This window comes from Phoca vitulina, unplaced genomic scaffold, assembly GCF_004348235.1.
Source record: "Phoca vitulina isolate PV1807 unplaced genomic scaffold, GSC_HSeal_1.0 scaffold341, whole genome shotgun sequence".
In the NCBI taxonomy this organism is placed as follows: domain Eukaryota; kingdom Metazoa; phylum Chordata; class Mammalia; order Carnivora; family Phocidae; genus Phoca; species Phoca vitulina.
The window spans coordinates 20,992-32,120 of NW_022590028.1; the positions used below are offsets into that span (position 1 = coordinate 20,992).

Consider the following 11,129-nt stretch of genomic DNA (forward strand, 5'->3'; position numbering starts at 1 on the left):
TAACAATGCTGGCTGCTCACCTGACCCACCCCTCCCCCAGGATCCCGGCACCTGCCGCTGGAGTCCCTGGAAATGTGGGTGAACCTCACCCTTGGCTTCTCTGGGAGCCACAGACGGCGGCCAGGTCAGCAGAGTTGGGGGTCACTAACTTCCTGGATTTGTACAGTTAACCGAGAGGGAAGAGCCTGCCTCGTGTATCAAATCATACGCTGGCCGTCATTCCCAGCCCTGCCCCCTCTCTTGGTCCCCTTTGTGTGCAGCAGACAACGTGGACGTCAGATGTCCAGGGAGACTCAGAGGGAGGAGATCGCATGGCCCTTGGCTTTAGGGGAGAAGCTCCTCTTCTGTTAGAACGGACAAGGCAAACACCTCCCTTCACCTGCTGCATTCTACCCCATGATAAAAACACGGGCATAAACTCTTAGAGTCTGGGACAGGAAATGCATGGATAGAGCTGTGACGGCAGGACTGGGAGATGGGACAAGCTGTGTCTGTCCGAGGAGCTAAGGGATCAATCCAGGAGGGCTTCCTGGAAGAAGGGAATGTGGGGCCAGTTTGGAAAGAAGGGGAGACATGGAGCGGGAGGAGGAGACAGAAGGGAGGCGACAAGACCTGGGGCCTGTCTCTGGTGGCTTAGAGGGAGGTCTCAGAAGGGGGGGACAAGTTCCCTCTGCTTACACACTGGAGTGATGGAGCATCAGAGACATTGTGAAAAGGGTTGGATTTGGGGATTGTGGTCTCTGCAGAGACGTGGGAGCTGGAGAGGGAAAGAAGAGGGAGGAGTCCCCTGAGCTGTGGGCAAAGCTGATTTCGGTCACAGCGGTGTGACAGATTGGGGACGAAGCTAGGAAGCCCCAGACCTCTCCCTTTGCCACCTCCCCCCTTCCCACAGCCTGCCCCACCCGCGGGACCAGGGCTGGCTCGCTGGGGGTGGGGGCCGGGGGTTGGGGCAGCCACAGTCCAATTCCCTGCTCCATTTAGGCTCCACAATTAAAGGCAATTACTCTGCAGCTCTCTAATCAAACGCTCCCGGCCGGGCTGCCAGCCGGGCTGGCATGTGTGGTTCAGCAGCCGGAGGGAGGGACGAGCAAAGTCACACGCACGCCTGGCTCCCACCGCGTGGGCGGCGGGGCGCGGGCCAGTGTGTCCGTGTGTGCGCACGCGTGCCCCGGAGCTCGGGGGCGAGGGGCAGACGTGCGGGACGCGGCGGGTGTGCCAAGAAGTGGGCTCCGGGGTTTGCTGGTGGCACTCGGAGCCCCGGGAAGCCGGTGTTCACCCATGTGAGGTGCTTGCCCGGGGAATCTGCCCTGTGTGCCCACTGGGCACGTCGTGGGGGGCTGTCCCTGCGTGGCGGCCCATGTGTGCTACCTCATGGCGGCTCGCGTGACACGTGCGGGCAGGGGTGCGGTGCATATTCATGCCCCGGGATTGCAGGGGTGGTGCACGACCAGCAGCTTTGGTCATGGATGCAGCAGCTGGGAACAGGGGTGGGGGTGAGGCGGCGGGTGGCGGAACAGGACTGGGGCCTGGAGGGCCGAGGCTCAGGCTCTGAATCCGCACTCTGCCCCTCACTCACACTCACCCCCCGGGCCTCGGTGTCCTGTCTGTGGCACGAGAGCGTGGCACGAGCCCCATCTCAAGCCTTTATATAACACTGCGCCGCTCTCTCTGATTGCTGAGCGCCTCCACTCCTGAAACCCGTTCCCCTGGGCCAGGGGGGAGGAAGGAATCCAGGGCGGGCACGTGGCATCTTGGCGGGAAGGGGCTGGGCTGAAGTGGGGCAGGGACAGGAGGGCGGGGTGGGCGCCTGGGAGGGTGGCCCCTTGGTGGAGCCCCTTCCCTCCTGCACGTCCTTACCCAGTGCCGGCTTGGCTTTGCCAGGGACCCAGACCCGTTTCAGCCAGGAGCCGGCCGACCAGACTGTGGTGGCGGGACAGCGGGCCGTGCTCCCCTGCGTGCTGCTCAACTACTCGGGCATCGTGCAATGGACCAAGGATGGCCTGGCGCTGGGCATGGGCCAGGGCCTCAAAGGTGAGTGGGCTGCCCACCGGCCTGGCATCCACTGTCCTGCTCCCGGCCCGGCGCCCTCACCTAGCTCCTCACCGCGCTCCTCACTGCGCTCCCTCTCCGTGCTCCAGCCTCCCCTCTCCCATTTGAGTGCGGGCAGCCTCGCCCCCTCCTCCTGAGCTCCAGACTCCCTCCTGCCCCAGCCCAGGCCACGTCTGCTCCGAGGCCGGAAGCCCCTTGTAACCTCAGCCCGGGCGCTCACGCACGTGTTCATCCAAGAAGCCTGTCTCAGGCGCTGTGCACACAGCCCGCGCTGAGGCTACCTAGCGATCCAGTCAACCAGGACGGACGAACGACCTCCTGTATTCCAGAACAAGTAAAGGGACTTTTGGGAAGGCCTCCTGGCCGTGCTGAGGGGGAAGCCCCCGGGTTCTGGAGCTGTGAGCGGGGCTACTTAGGAAAGCCGCTGCACCTCTCTGGTCTTCGTGCACCACTGTGTAAGAGAGCTGTAGTCATCACGGGCCTGTGCACGGCGTTCGTGAGTGTTGAGCCAAATGAGAGATGGTGTTTTGTGAAAAGCCACGGCGGGCCTGAAAGCAGTGTAATGCCGAAAGCCCAGGAGGGGCTGTGTATTTTTATTCTTTCTGTTGTCCAGGGCTTAAAATTATTTGCTGTGGGTTCTGCATATTAGCACAGGTAGGGGAAATTTGTCCGTGTAGAGGAAAGAGATGGGCTAGTGGATCTATTGATGATAGAAAGAAAGAGAAACTGGGAGAGAGAGATCAATAGATATGGAGTGAGAAGGATCGATAACCCCTGGGCAGAGGGAGATAATGGGAGGGAGCCGGTGGGGAGCCCGGGAGAGGGGGACAGGGGAGGGGGTGCGAGCCTGCAGGGGAGGGCAGGGGAGGCTGAGCCAGAGGGGGCCAGAGGCTCAGAGGCCCACCTGCCACAGCCGTGGCTTCTCCAGGGACCGCGTGGGTCAGGGGCTCCTTCAGGGGCAGGACCTGCCTCATCCGTCCCCCGCGTCGCGAGTACGGCGAGGCCGTGGCCTGCCTTGGCTCCCCCCCCCCCGGCCCCAGGGAACCCCGTCTGTGCTGCGATGCCCTATATTTCCAGCGCCCACATGCCCTCCCCCTCTCTTTTCTCTTGGCTTTTTTCCTCTTCCTTTCCTATTATTATGAGAGACGTTTGTCTGCAAACAGCTCCAGAGATTTCTGCTCCTCTCCCCCTTCTGTCTCCCTGTCGCTCCTGCTGCAGGGCCCCCAGACTCACTGTAGGACGTTGTGACATCGGGGTGTCACACCTGGGACTGCGGACGGGGTCCCAGGCCAGGGAGGAGGGAGGAGAGGTGGCCTGGGCGGGACGCAGCCCCCGCCATGGGGCGAGGGGATGAGACCTGGGGAGAGAGAGAAGCCTGGCGGGCAGGGCGGTCTGGGCTGGGTCCCAGGCCCGTTCCCAGGCTGGGGCGGGGCTCACCTCCCTCGCCCTTTGTGTCCCTGCAGCCTGGCCGCGGTACCGGGTCGTGGGCTCTGCGGATGCCGGGCAGTACAACCTGGAGATCACGGACGCCGAGCTGTCTGACGACGCCTCCTACGAGTGCCAGGCCACGGAGGCCGCCCTGCGCTCGCGGCGGGCCAAGCTCACCGTGCTCAGTAATGCCCCAGCCCCTCCTCTCGCTCTTTCCCTCCTGTCCCCTTGACTCCTCACTTCTTCCTGGCCTCAGGCCTGTCCCCACTGTCCCCCAGATCCTTCTCTAAACTTCTTCCAAAGCCAAGTCCAGTAGAAGAGGGTGAAGCGGGCACGTGGGCCCCCCTGGCGGGACCACGGGTGCACGAGGCCTGGCATCTTCTGTGCCCAGCTGGATTGGGCTCTGCCTGCGGGACACGAGGCTCCCCCAGGGCAGAGCAGTTGGGGTGCTGGAGATGCATCCACTCCTGGCCCAGGCTTGTCAGTGAGGGAACTTCTCCCGTCCTCCCCCTCTGCTGCCCCAGTCCCAGCAGCTGCCCCGGGGGCTCCTTTTCCTCCTCACTCAACCCCTACTGCCCTTCACCACTCCTTCCCTCCCTGGGCACTGAGGTTGCCCTGGAGGCCCTTCTGGGAGCCAAGGAGCAAGACCGGAAGGAACAAGACCCGAGGGCTGAGAACTGGGGTGGTGGGCTGTGTCCTGCTGGCGCCAAGCAGATGTCCCTCTGTGAGAACACCGGGGCCATTTGCGGAATGAGGGGACTGGACCCTGCAGGAGCTCCCTCCATCCTGGTGCCCTCCCTGGCCTCGGCCTCTGCTCTGCTTCCTTCTGCCCATGACCCTCCCTCTTCCTTTTGTCCTCCATGCTGTCCCGTTCCTTTCTCCTGCCTTCATTTGATCTGTCCTGCTCCCTCTTTTCCATCCCTTTGCCTGAAATCTGTGACCTGGGAACGCCCCTGGAAGGGATGGGGGGAGAGGAGCAGAGACCGTGAGCTTGGACACAGGAAGATTTTATCTGGGGGGAGGGTGGGAGTGAGAAGGTGACAGGAAGTCATCCTTGTGTCAGGGAAGGGCTGGACTGGGAGCTGGGAGTCAGGAGCCCAGGGCCATTTTGGCGCTGTGACCCTGAAGAGGTCATGACCCCTGGGTATCAGTTTGCTCATCGGTAAGGTGGTATCAGCCTTTTCTCAGCTGCTTTGCTGCTCCTGCCCAGGGAGCTGTGAACCGCGAGAGCTTGGGCACTGAAGTGTCAGGGGGTCAAGGCCCAGGCTAGGGCTCTAGCCTGGCGGGGGGCTCGCTCTTCCTGTCTGCTGAGCAAGGCACAGGGCTGAGGTTAGGGAGGGAGTCAGGTGGCCGCCAGGGATGGGCGTGGGGCGCCATGACTGCACTTCCCGTCCCTCCTGGGGTGTGTGTGAGCCCGCGCCAGCCCGGGCCATCTAAGGGAGTCACGAGATTCTGGGGAGTCCGTCCGTCTTTTCCCTCCCTAACGGCCTCGGTTGTGGGTTCTGGAGGTACTGCTTCTGACCTGGAGAACTCCCATCCTAACAAGGAGCCCCTGGTACTCCCTTCCCTCTCCTGCCCCAGACCTCCAGAGACAGAGAAATAAAGATGAAAAAAAGGCCAGCTAAACCCCTAGGTATTGCAGGAATGGGGCTTATAATGGCATCCAGTGGCTTGGTTCATTTAAGGAAGGCTTCCTGGAAGAGGAGAATATCAATGGGGACCCTAGGTGGAGGAGTACCTTGTTTAAAAGCTTGCAAGCCACTGAGGGGGATTTGGGGGGCATGAGGGGCAGGGACAGGCCCCAAGAGGAAAAGAGGTGAGAGGTTCGTGCTTGCTCATCGCTCTCCCAGACGCCCTGCCACCTGCAGCCGCATGCAGGCCAAGAAGACAGGCTGTGTCTCGAATGCTCCCTGCTCACCTGGTTACGTACACCTTCGCTCACGGCGCCGGAGCCCGGAGACTGGGCAGGGCAGAGTCGAGAGTGGGCTGCGTCCAGTGCCTGGTAGACCCCTCATCTGCAGCCACAGCCCTTGGTGGTCTCCCCGCCCCCACCCCAGGCCAGGCTTTCCTTCTCCCTGCGGCGGGACTGAGCGGCGGCCTTCCGCTCCCCTGCAGACACAGATGCAGACGCGGCGTCCGCTTGCAGGCCTACAGCCCCCCCGAGTGCCGCGGGGAGGGGCGCGGCTCCAGGGCCGGGGGGGCCTGGTCCCCCCCGGCCCTGCCGCTTAACTCACTCTCCTGCCTCCGAGCACATTTCTTAACCTCTCTGAGCCTCAGGGACCTTGTCTGCCAATTGGGGTCCATGGTATTTACCACGAAAGGATTAATGAAGTACATTTTGTGGTGAGCTTCCAATGCAATCAGGTACGCGTGGTACTTGGGCCCTTTGGTCAGCATTCCACGAACGGCAGAAACACCGGATCACATCACAGCTTACCGGCTGCACGTCTGGGATCTCATTTCAACTTCACAGCATCACCTCTGGGGAAGAGCTGTCAATGTTATTTTTAAAATTTTACAAACAAGGAAACTGAGGCCACAGACACATGTGCATATTGAAATACAGATTTGTCACAGATCATAATAATTTGTTCATAAACAAGCATCCACACGAACACGCACCCTCTGATAGTGGAGCAGACACTTCAATGGCCTTATTCTCCTTTGCCCCAGAAACAGAGAGAAAGATGGGTTAGCGACAGAGGCGACAGATGGACGGTCTTGCCTGAACGAGGGGAAAGGGCCAGCGTTCTAGGGAAGGGAGAGCCGATGGGAGGAGAAGCCTTCCCTCTGACCCAGGACACGGTGTCCCCCGCAGATGGGCAGGACCTCTGCCCATCCAGGACGTCCTTCCTGGGTGAGACAGCAGGTGTGACCTCAGAGGGGCCCACACAGACCAGGAGACCCAGAGCACCGTCTGACAGGCGGACCAGGTAGAGCAGCAAGCAAAGAGGAGCCGGGGACTCAGTGGCTAATCTGCCGGCCAGGAACTGGGGGCGCTGCTGGCTCTCGTCTGAGCAGCTGAGCAAACACAGCCCAGGCGTCACACGGGCCTGCACACTGTAGTCCATACGCAGCACCCCCGCTGACCTTCACCAGGGCCCCCTGGTTAGGTCCTGCTACGTCCCTGTGGAAGAAACAGACTCTGACCTGAGGGCCTCACCCAAGATCACACAACAGGTAAACAGACGTGCCAGGGTTTAAAATCAGGGCAGCCTGCTTGGCAACTACCCCTCTGCATGCACGAGTTGAGCGGAACACAGACGGGCTGCAGGTGGTTCCCTTCCAGTGGAAACGGCAGCTCAGGACCGGCATTTCCCACGCTCCGGGGCAGCCCGGCGCACTGCGAGGCTCTGTGGGCCTCCCACGTCTGCTCTCGGGGTTGTCTCACAGAGCCCCCTCTGGGTCTTCCCAGAGGCAAACAAAGCCCTTTCCCATTGCTGGCCTGATGACAACGGGGTGCACCAGAACGATGATAATCGAAATCCTGCCTCTGTCTCTTCAATCCCCCGTTCATTCATTCAGTCAGTATCCCCGAGGACCTGCTGTCAACCCAGCTCGGCTAGACCTCGGGCTTTCAGAGAAAGAAGCAGCCCTACCTTCAAGGAACGTGTAATCTGATCGCCTGAGCCTTTAGGAGCCCGTGAGGATAGGACAGGAAGAGGCCTCCTATTGCTTGGCATCAGAAATCTGACCCATTTAGTCCCTCAAGCGGGTAGCAGGAGCCTACGGTGACCACCTCTGGGCCCTGGAGACAGTAGAAATCCAGGGAGCCGGGGACAGCGGCCTTGGCTGGGAAGGGGGCCCGGGCAGTCATCCCAAGTGACCCCAACACAAGGTCAGTTAGGAGCTCAGAGCACCTGCCTGGGAGCCCCTGTGGGGCCGGCTGTGGCGGGAGGGCCCGTGCAGCAGGCCCGGAAAGGGACAGCGGAGGTGAGGACGCGAGAAAGTGCAGGGCTGAGGGGCTTGCGGCACTTCGTAGCCCTCAGAGGTGTCTGAGCGGGGCCGTGGCACAGTCTTGGCTGCGCTGGAGAAAATAACCAACCTGCCCGCGGTGATGGATGTGTCGGCCGGGGGCACTGGGGGCAGGGAGTCCATTTGGGAAGTGGCTGTAGTGGACCGGCTCCCGGGGCTGGCCCAGGGCACAGGGGCGTACAGGACGGAATAGAGGAGGACGCTCCTCCCGAGCCAGGCCCCCGGGGTGTGAGCGGCACTCCAGTCCTGGAGACCCCAGCTCTTCCCCGTTTGTGGCCACGCTCCCTCACCCGCCAGCTGGGCTGGGAAAGAACTAGGTGGGGGCGGGCGGGCTGTGCTGGTGGCCTGGGGTGAAGCCCCCCCAGGACCAACAGCTACAGTGATTGCAAGTTAAGGTGGCCACAGCCCTCCACGGAGCAGCCGTGCCGCAGGAGGGATGCCGCCAGGGGCAGGGGCTGTGGGCGCCAGGGCGGAGCTGGCCACACCCTGACTGAGGCTCTGCTCGCCCCGCAGTCCCCCCAGAGGACACCAGGATCGACGGCGGCCCTGTGATTCTGCTGCAAGCAGGCACCCCCCACAACCTCACGTGCCGAGCTTTCAACGCCAAGCCGGCCGCCACCATCATCTGGTTCCGGGATGGGACGCAGCAGGAGGGCGCTGTGGCCAGCACGGTGAGACCTGCGGCTCCCCCAGACCCCTCGGCCCCATCCCAGGTCGCCTCTCATTCCCACATGGGCCTGACCCAGACTCGGGGGACACAGATGTGACAGGAGAGCTTGTAGGTTGTCTGGTCCAAGCCTCTCATCCATCGTGTAGCTGGGAAGGCAGGGATCCGAAGAGGAGGGAGCTCCCAGGTTCACGGCGCATTCGGTGGCTAGCAGGGACTAAGGGTAATGCTCATAGCAGCTGCAGTAAGCACCTACTGTGTACCAGGCACTGTGCATGCTAGGCTCCTAACGGACAGTCCCTCTTAATTGTCAAGGGAGTTGGATAAGGCAGGTGTTCCTTCCAACTCGACAAAGAGGGACACTGAGGGTCAGAGAGGTTGATGCCTCGCCCAAGGTCACACAGCTTGCGTGCGGCACAGCTGGGGTTTGCTCGGCTGTGCTGCGTCGAGCACCTCCGGCTTCGTCCTTCAGCCTCTGGTTGGCGCAGCGAAGCAGCTGAGGAGGCAGGGCTCCCGTGTAGGTCGTACAGACGAGGAAGCTGCGACAGAGAAGCCATCGGGCGATGTTCTGGGCGGAGCTGGAGTGAGCATCCCCATGGCCGGGTGGGCCAACGTACAGGTGGGCCCAGCCCTTCGCTAGGTGCCGGGGGGACCTGCGCCCGTGTGCCTCGGAGAGCAGTGCCAGGCAGAACCCGATTAGCTGGGCCCTTGGCAGGCTGCGTGACCTCGCACAGGTCCCTGCTCTCTGGCCTTAGTTTCCCCATTCGACCCAGGACAGTTTGGCCTCAGGGTGCTTAACCTTTTACCACCAAGACATCTGTAATTTTTCTCCTGTAGGACTACATATTTTGAAATGTTTTGGCAACCAAACGAGCTGATTTGTTAATGGCCATTTGTCGTCCACGTTCCTGCTCCCGTTTTCTAACGACGGCAGGTCCTGGCCGAGCAGCGGGGGGAGCCGGCGGCCCTGCACGGCGCTGGCCCTGCTCCCGTCCAGCACAGGTGTCCTGCTGTCAGGGCGCAGGGCCTCCCTCAGACGAGCAGCGGGGCTTCCCTGGCACAGCTGGAATATGGCAGACAGCTCACGGGGTCCTGCGACCACATTCAGGGGCCTCAGGTTGGCCACCGTGAGACAGGCTGTGAGCCCTTCCTGCCCCCAGGGGCTCACGGTCTGGCAGGAGAGCCCCTGCGCCCACGCGCTCACGCACAGGGCCCACGGGGCGAGGCTGCGTGTGCCCAGAGCAGAGCAGGACAGACGGGCCGGGAGGGCCACAACGGCAGTGCAGAACAGGGACTGGTGCTGCACTCACAAAATCCCAGGAATGGGGCTCAGAGCCACGGGGAACGGTAGCACGCACAGAGTGGGCTCCCGGGGAAACTGTGCACACGGGTCCGTCCGTTGTGTGTCATGTTCATTAGAGGAAACCGTGGGGTCTGGGAGGAGGGTGGATGGGAACTCGCTGCATTTTCTGTTCAGTTTTTCTGTACACTTAAAACTCTAAAAAATAAAGTGTATTAATTAAAAACCAAACCAAAGCCGACCTGGGGGAGGACGCTGGGGCTGGGGGTGGGGTGGGGAGGGCCGCACTTCCGGTTAAAGTTCATATGCCCCTCCGACACAAGCCTGTCTCTGGGCCCGGTCATCCTGGTTGCAGTGCAGGGGGCTTCTAGCTTGACCCCGTCCCCCACTTGTCCCACCCCAGGAACTGCTGAAGGATGGGAAGAGGGAGACCACCATCAGCCAGTTGCTCATTAACCCCACAGACCTGGACATTGGGCGTGTCTTCACCTGCCGCAGCGTGAACGAGGCCACCCCGACTGGCAAGGAGACTTCCATCGAGCTCGACGTGCACCGTGAGCAGGGGTCCTGCAGCGGAGCTGGAGGGAGGGGTGGGCTGAGGAAGGGAGTGTGGGGCGCCCTCGGAGAAGCCCCGAATGCAGATCCCCCGGGGCCCCAGGGCAGATGCTCTTGGATCCCCTGGTTGGAGTGCCCAGGGGCCGCGGGCCCCGGGGGCTGGGGGGGGCACCTCCTGCGTCTAATCCAGCCTGTGACTTCGGCTGCGACTTAATCTCTCTGACCCTCAGTTCCCAATTCTATATAGTGGAAGAAAATAAAATACAGGCCCACGATCTCTTCTCTGAAATTCCAAACTGAAACTGATTTACTGGCAAAACGTGAATAAGGTTCCCCACGGTCTCTTACTTGACCCATGTGTCACTGTGAGCTGTTGCCCAGACCCTGCTGGGGGTCTTTCATAGTAAATGGTCTGTGCACACCAGCACCTTTCTAAAATTTAAAAACTCCAAATTCTGAAATACATCTAATCCCATGGGGCTCAGAGGAGGGACTTGGGACCTGTTCCTGTCTGTCGGGGCTGTGGGAGCACCTAAACGAGAGAGAGAGAGAGAGAGAGAGAGAGAGAGAGAGAGAAAGAGAGAGAGAGAGAGCGCGTCCGAGCGGCCAGGATGGAGCCTGCTACTCAGGGGATGCTCCTTACAGCCCCTCCACCCAGAAAAGGGAGGGAGCTGGGCAGGGGCTGGAGATGCCCCGCCCCCATCCCTTTCCGTGAGCCACGCGAGGCCACGCTGACGCCTCATGGCCACAGTGCACCATGACATCCGCTGATCATCTCTGCTGCAGCAGCCTGGGTCCCGGCCCCCTAGCCGGCCCCCTGGAGGCTCCGTGGGGTAACGGGAGGAAGATGGCTTCTCTTTTGGAGCTGCTTCACTACAGACTCCAATTCCCAGATCTGTGCACAGGGAGAGGGCTGGGTGTGTGTGTTAGGAGGAGAAAGAAACCCGGGGGACAGAAAAGACCCTTCCTGTCCCCTGCTTTGCAGACCCTCCCACGGTGACCCTGTCCACTGAGCCACAGACAGTGCAAGAGGGCGAGCGCGTCGTCTTCACCTGCCAGGCCGCAGCCAACCCCGAGATCCTGGGCTACAGGTGCAAGGGGGGGGCTGGGAGCACCCTGCGCCTGGAGTGGGGGGTGCCGGGGTGCAGGGGGGGC

At 61.7% G+C, this 11,129-nt stretch overlaps 1 protein-coding gene across 1 annotated transcript; it reads left to right on the forward strand.

Annotated features, from left to right (window-relative positions):
• Positions 1–1,371: 1,371 nt before the first annotated feature.
• LOC116629178 (kin of IRRE-like protein 1) lies at positions 1,372–11,065 on the forward strand (the record flags this gene model as incomplete). The annotated part of the gene is made up of 6 exons (XM_032399477.1): positions 1,372–1,390; positions 1,882–2,031; positions 3,513–3,662; positions 7,966–8,123; positions 9,823–9,973; positions 10,960–11,065. Coding segments are annotated over exons 1-6 (734 nt in total), but the record flags the coding sequence as incomplete, so codon positions are not given.
• Between the last annotated feature and the right edge of the window lie 64 nt (positions 11,066–11,129).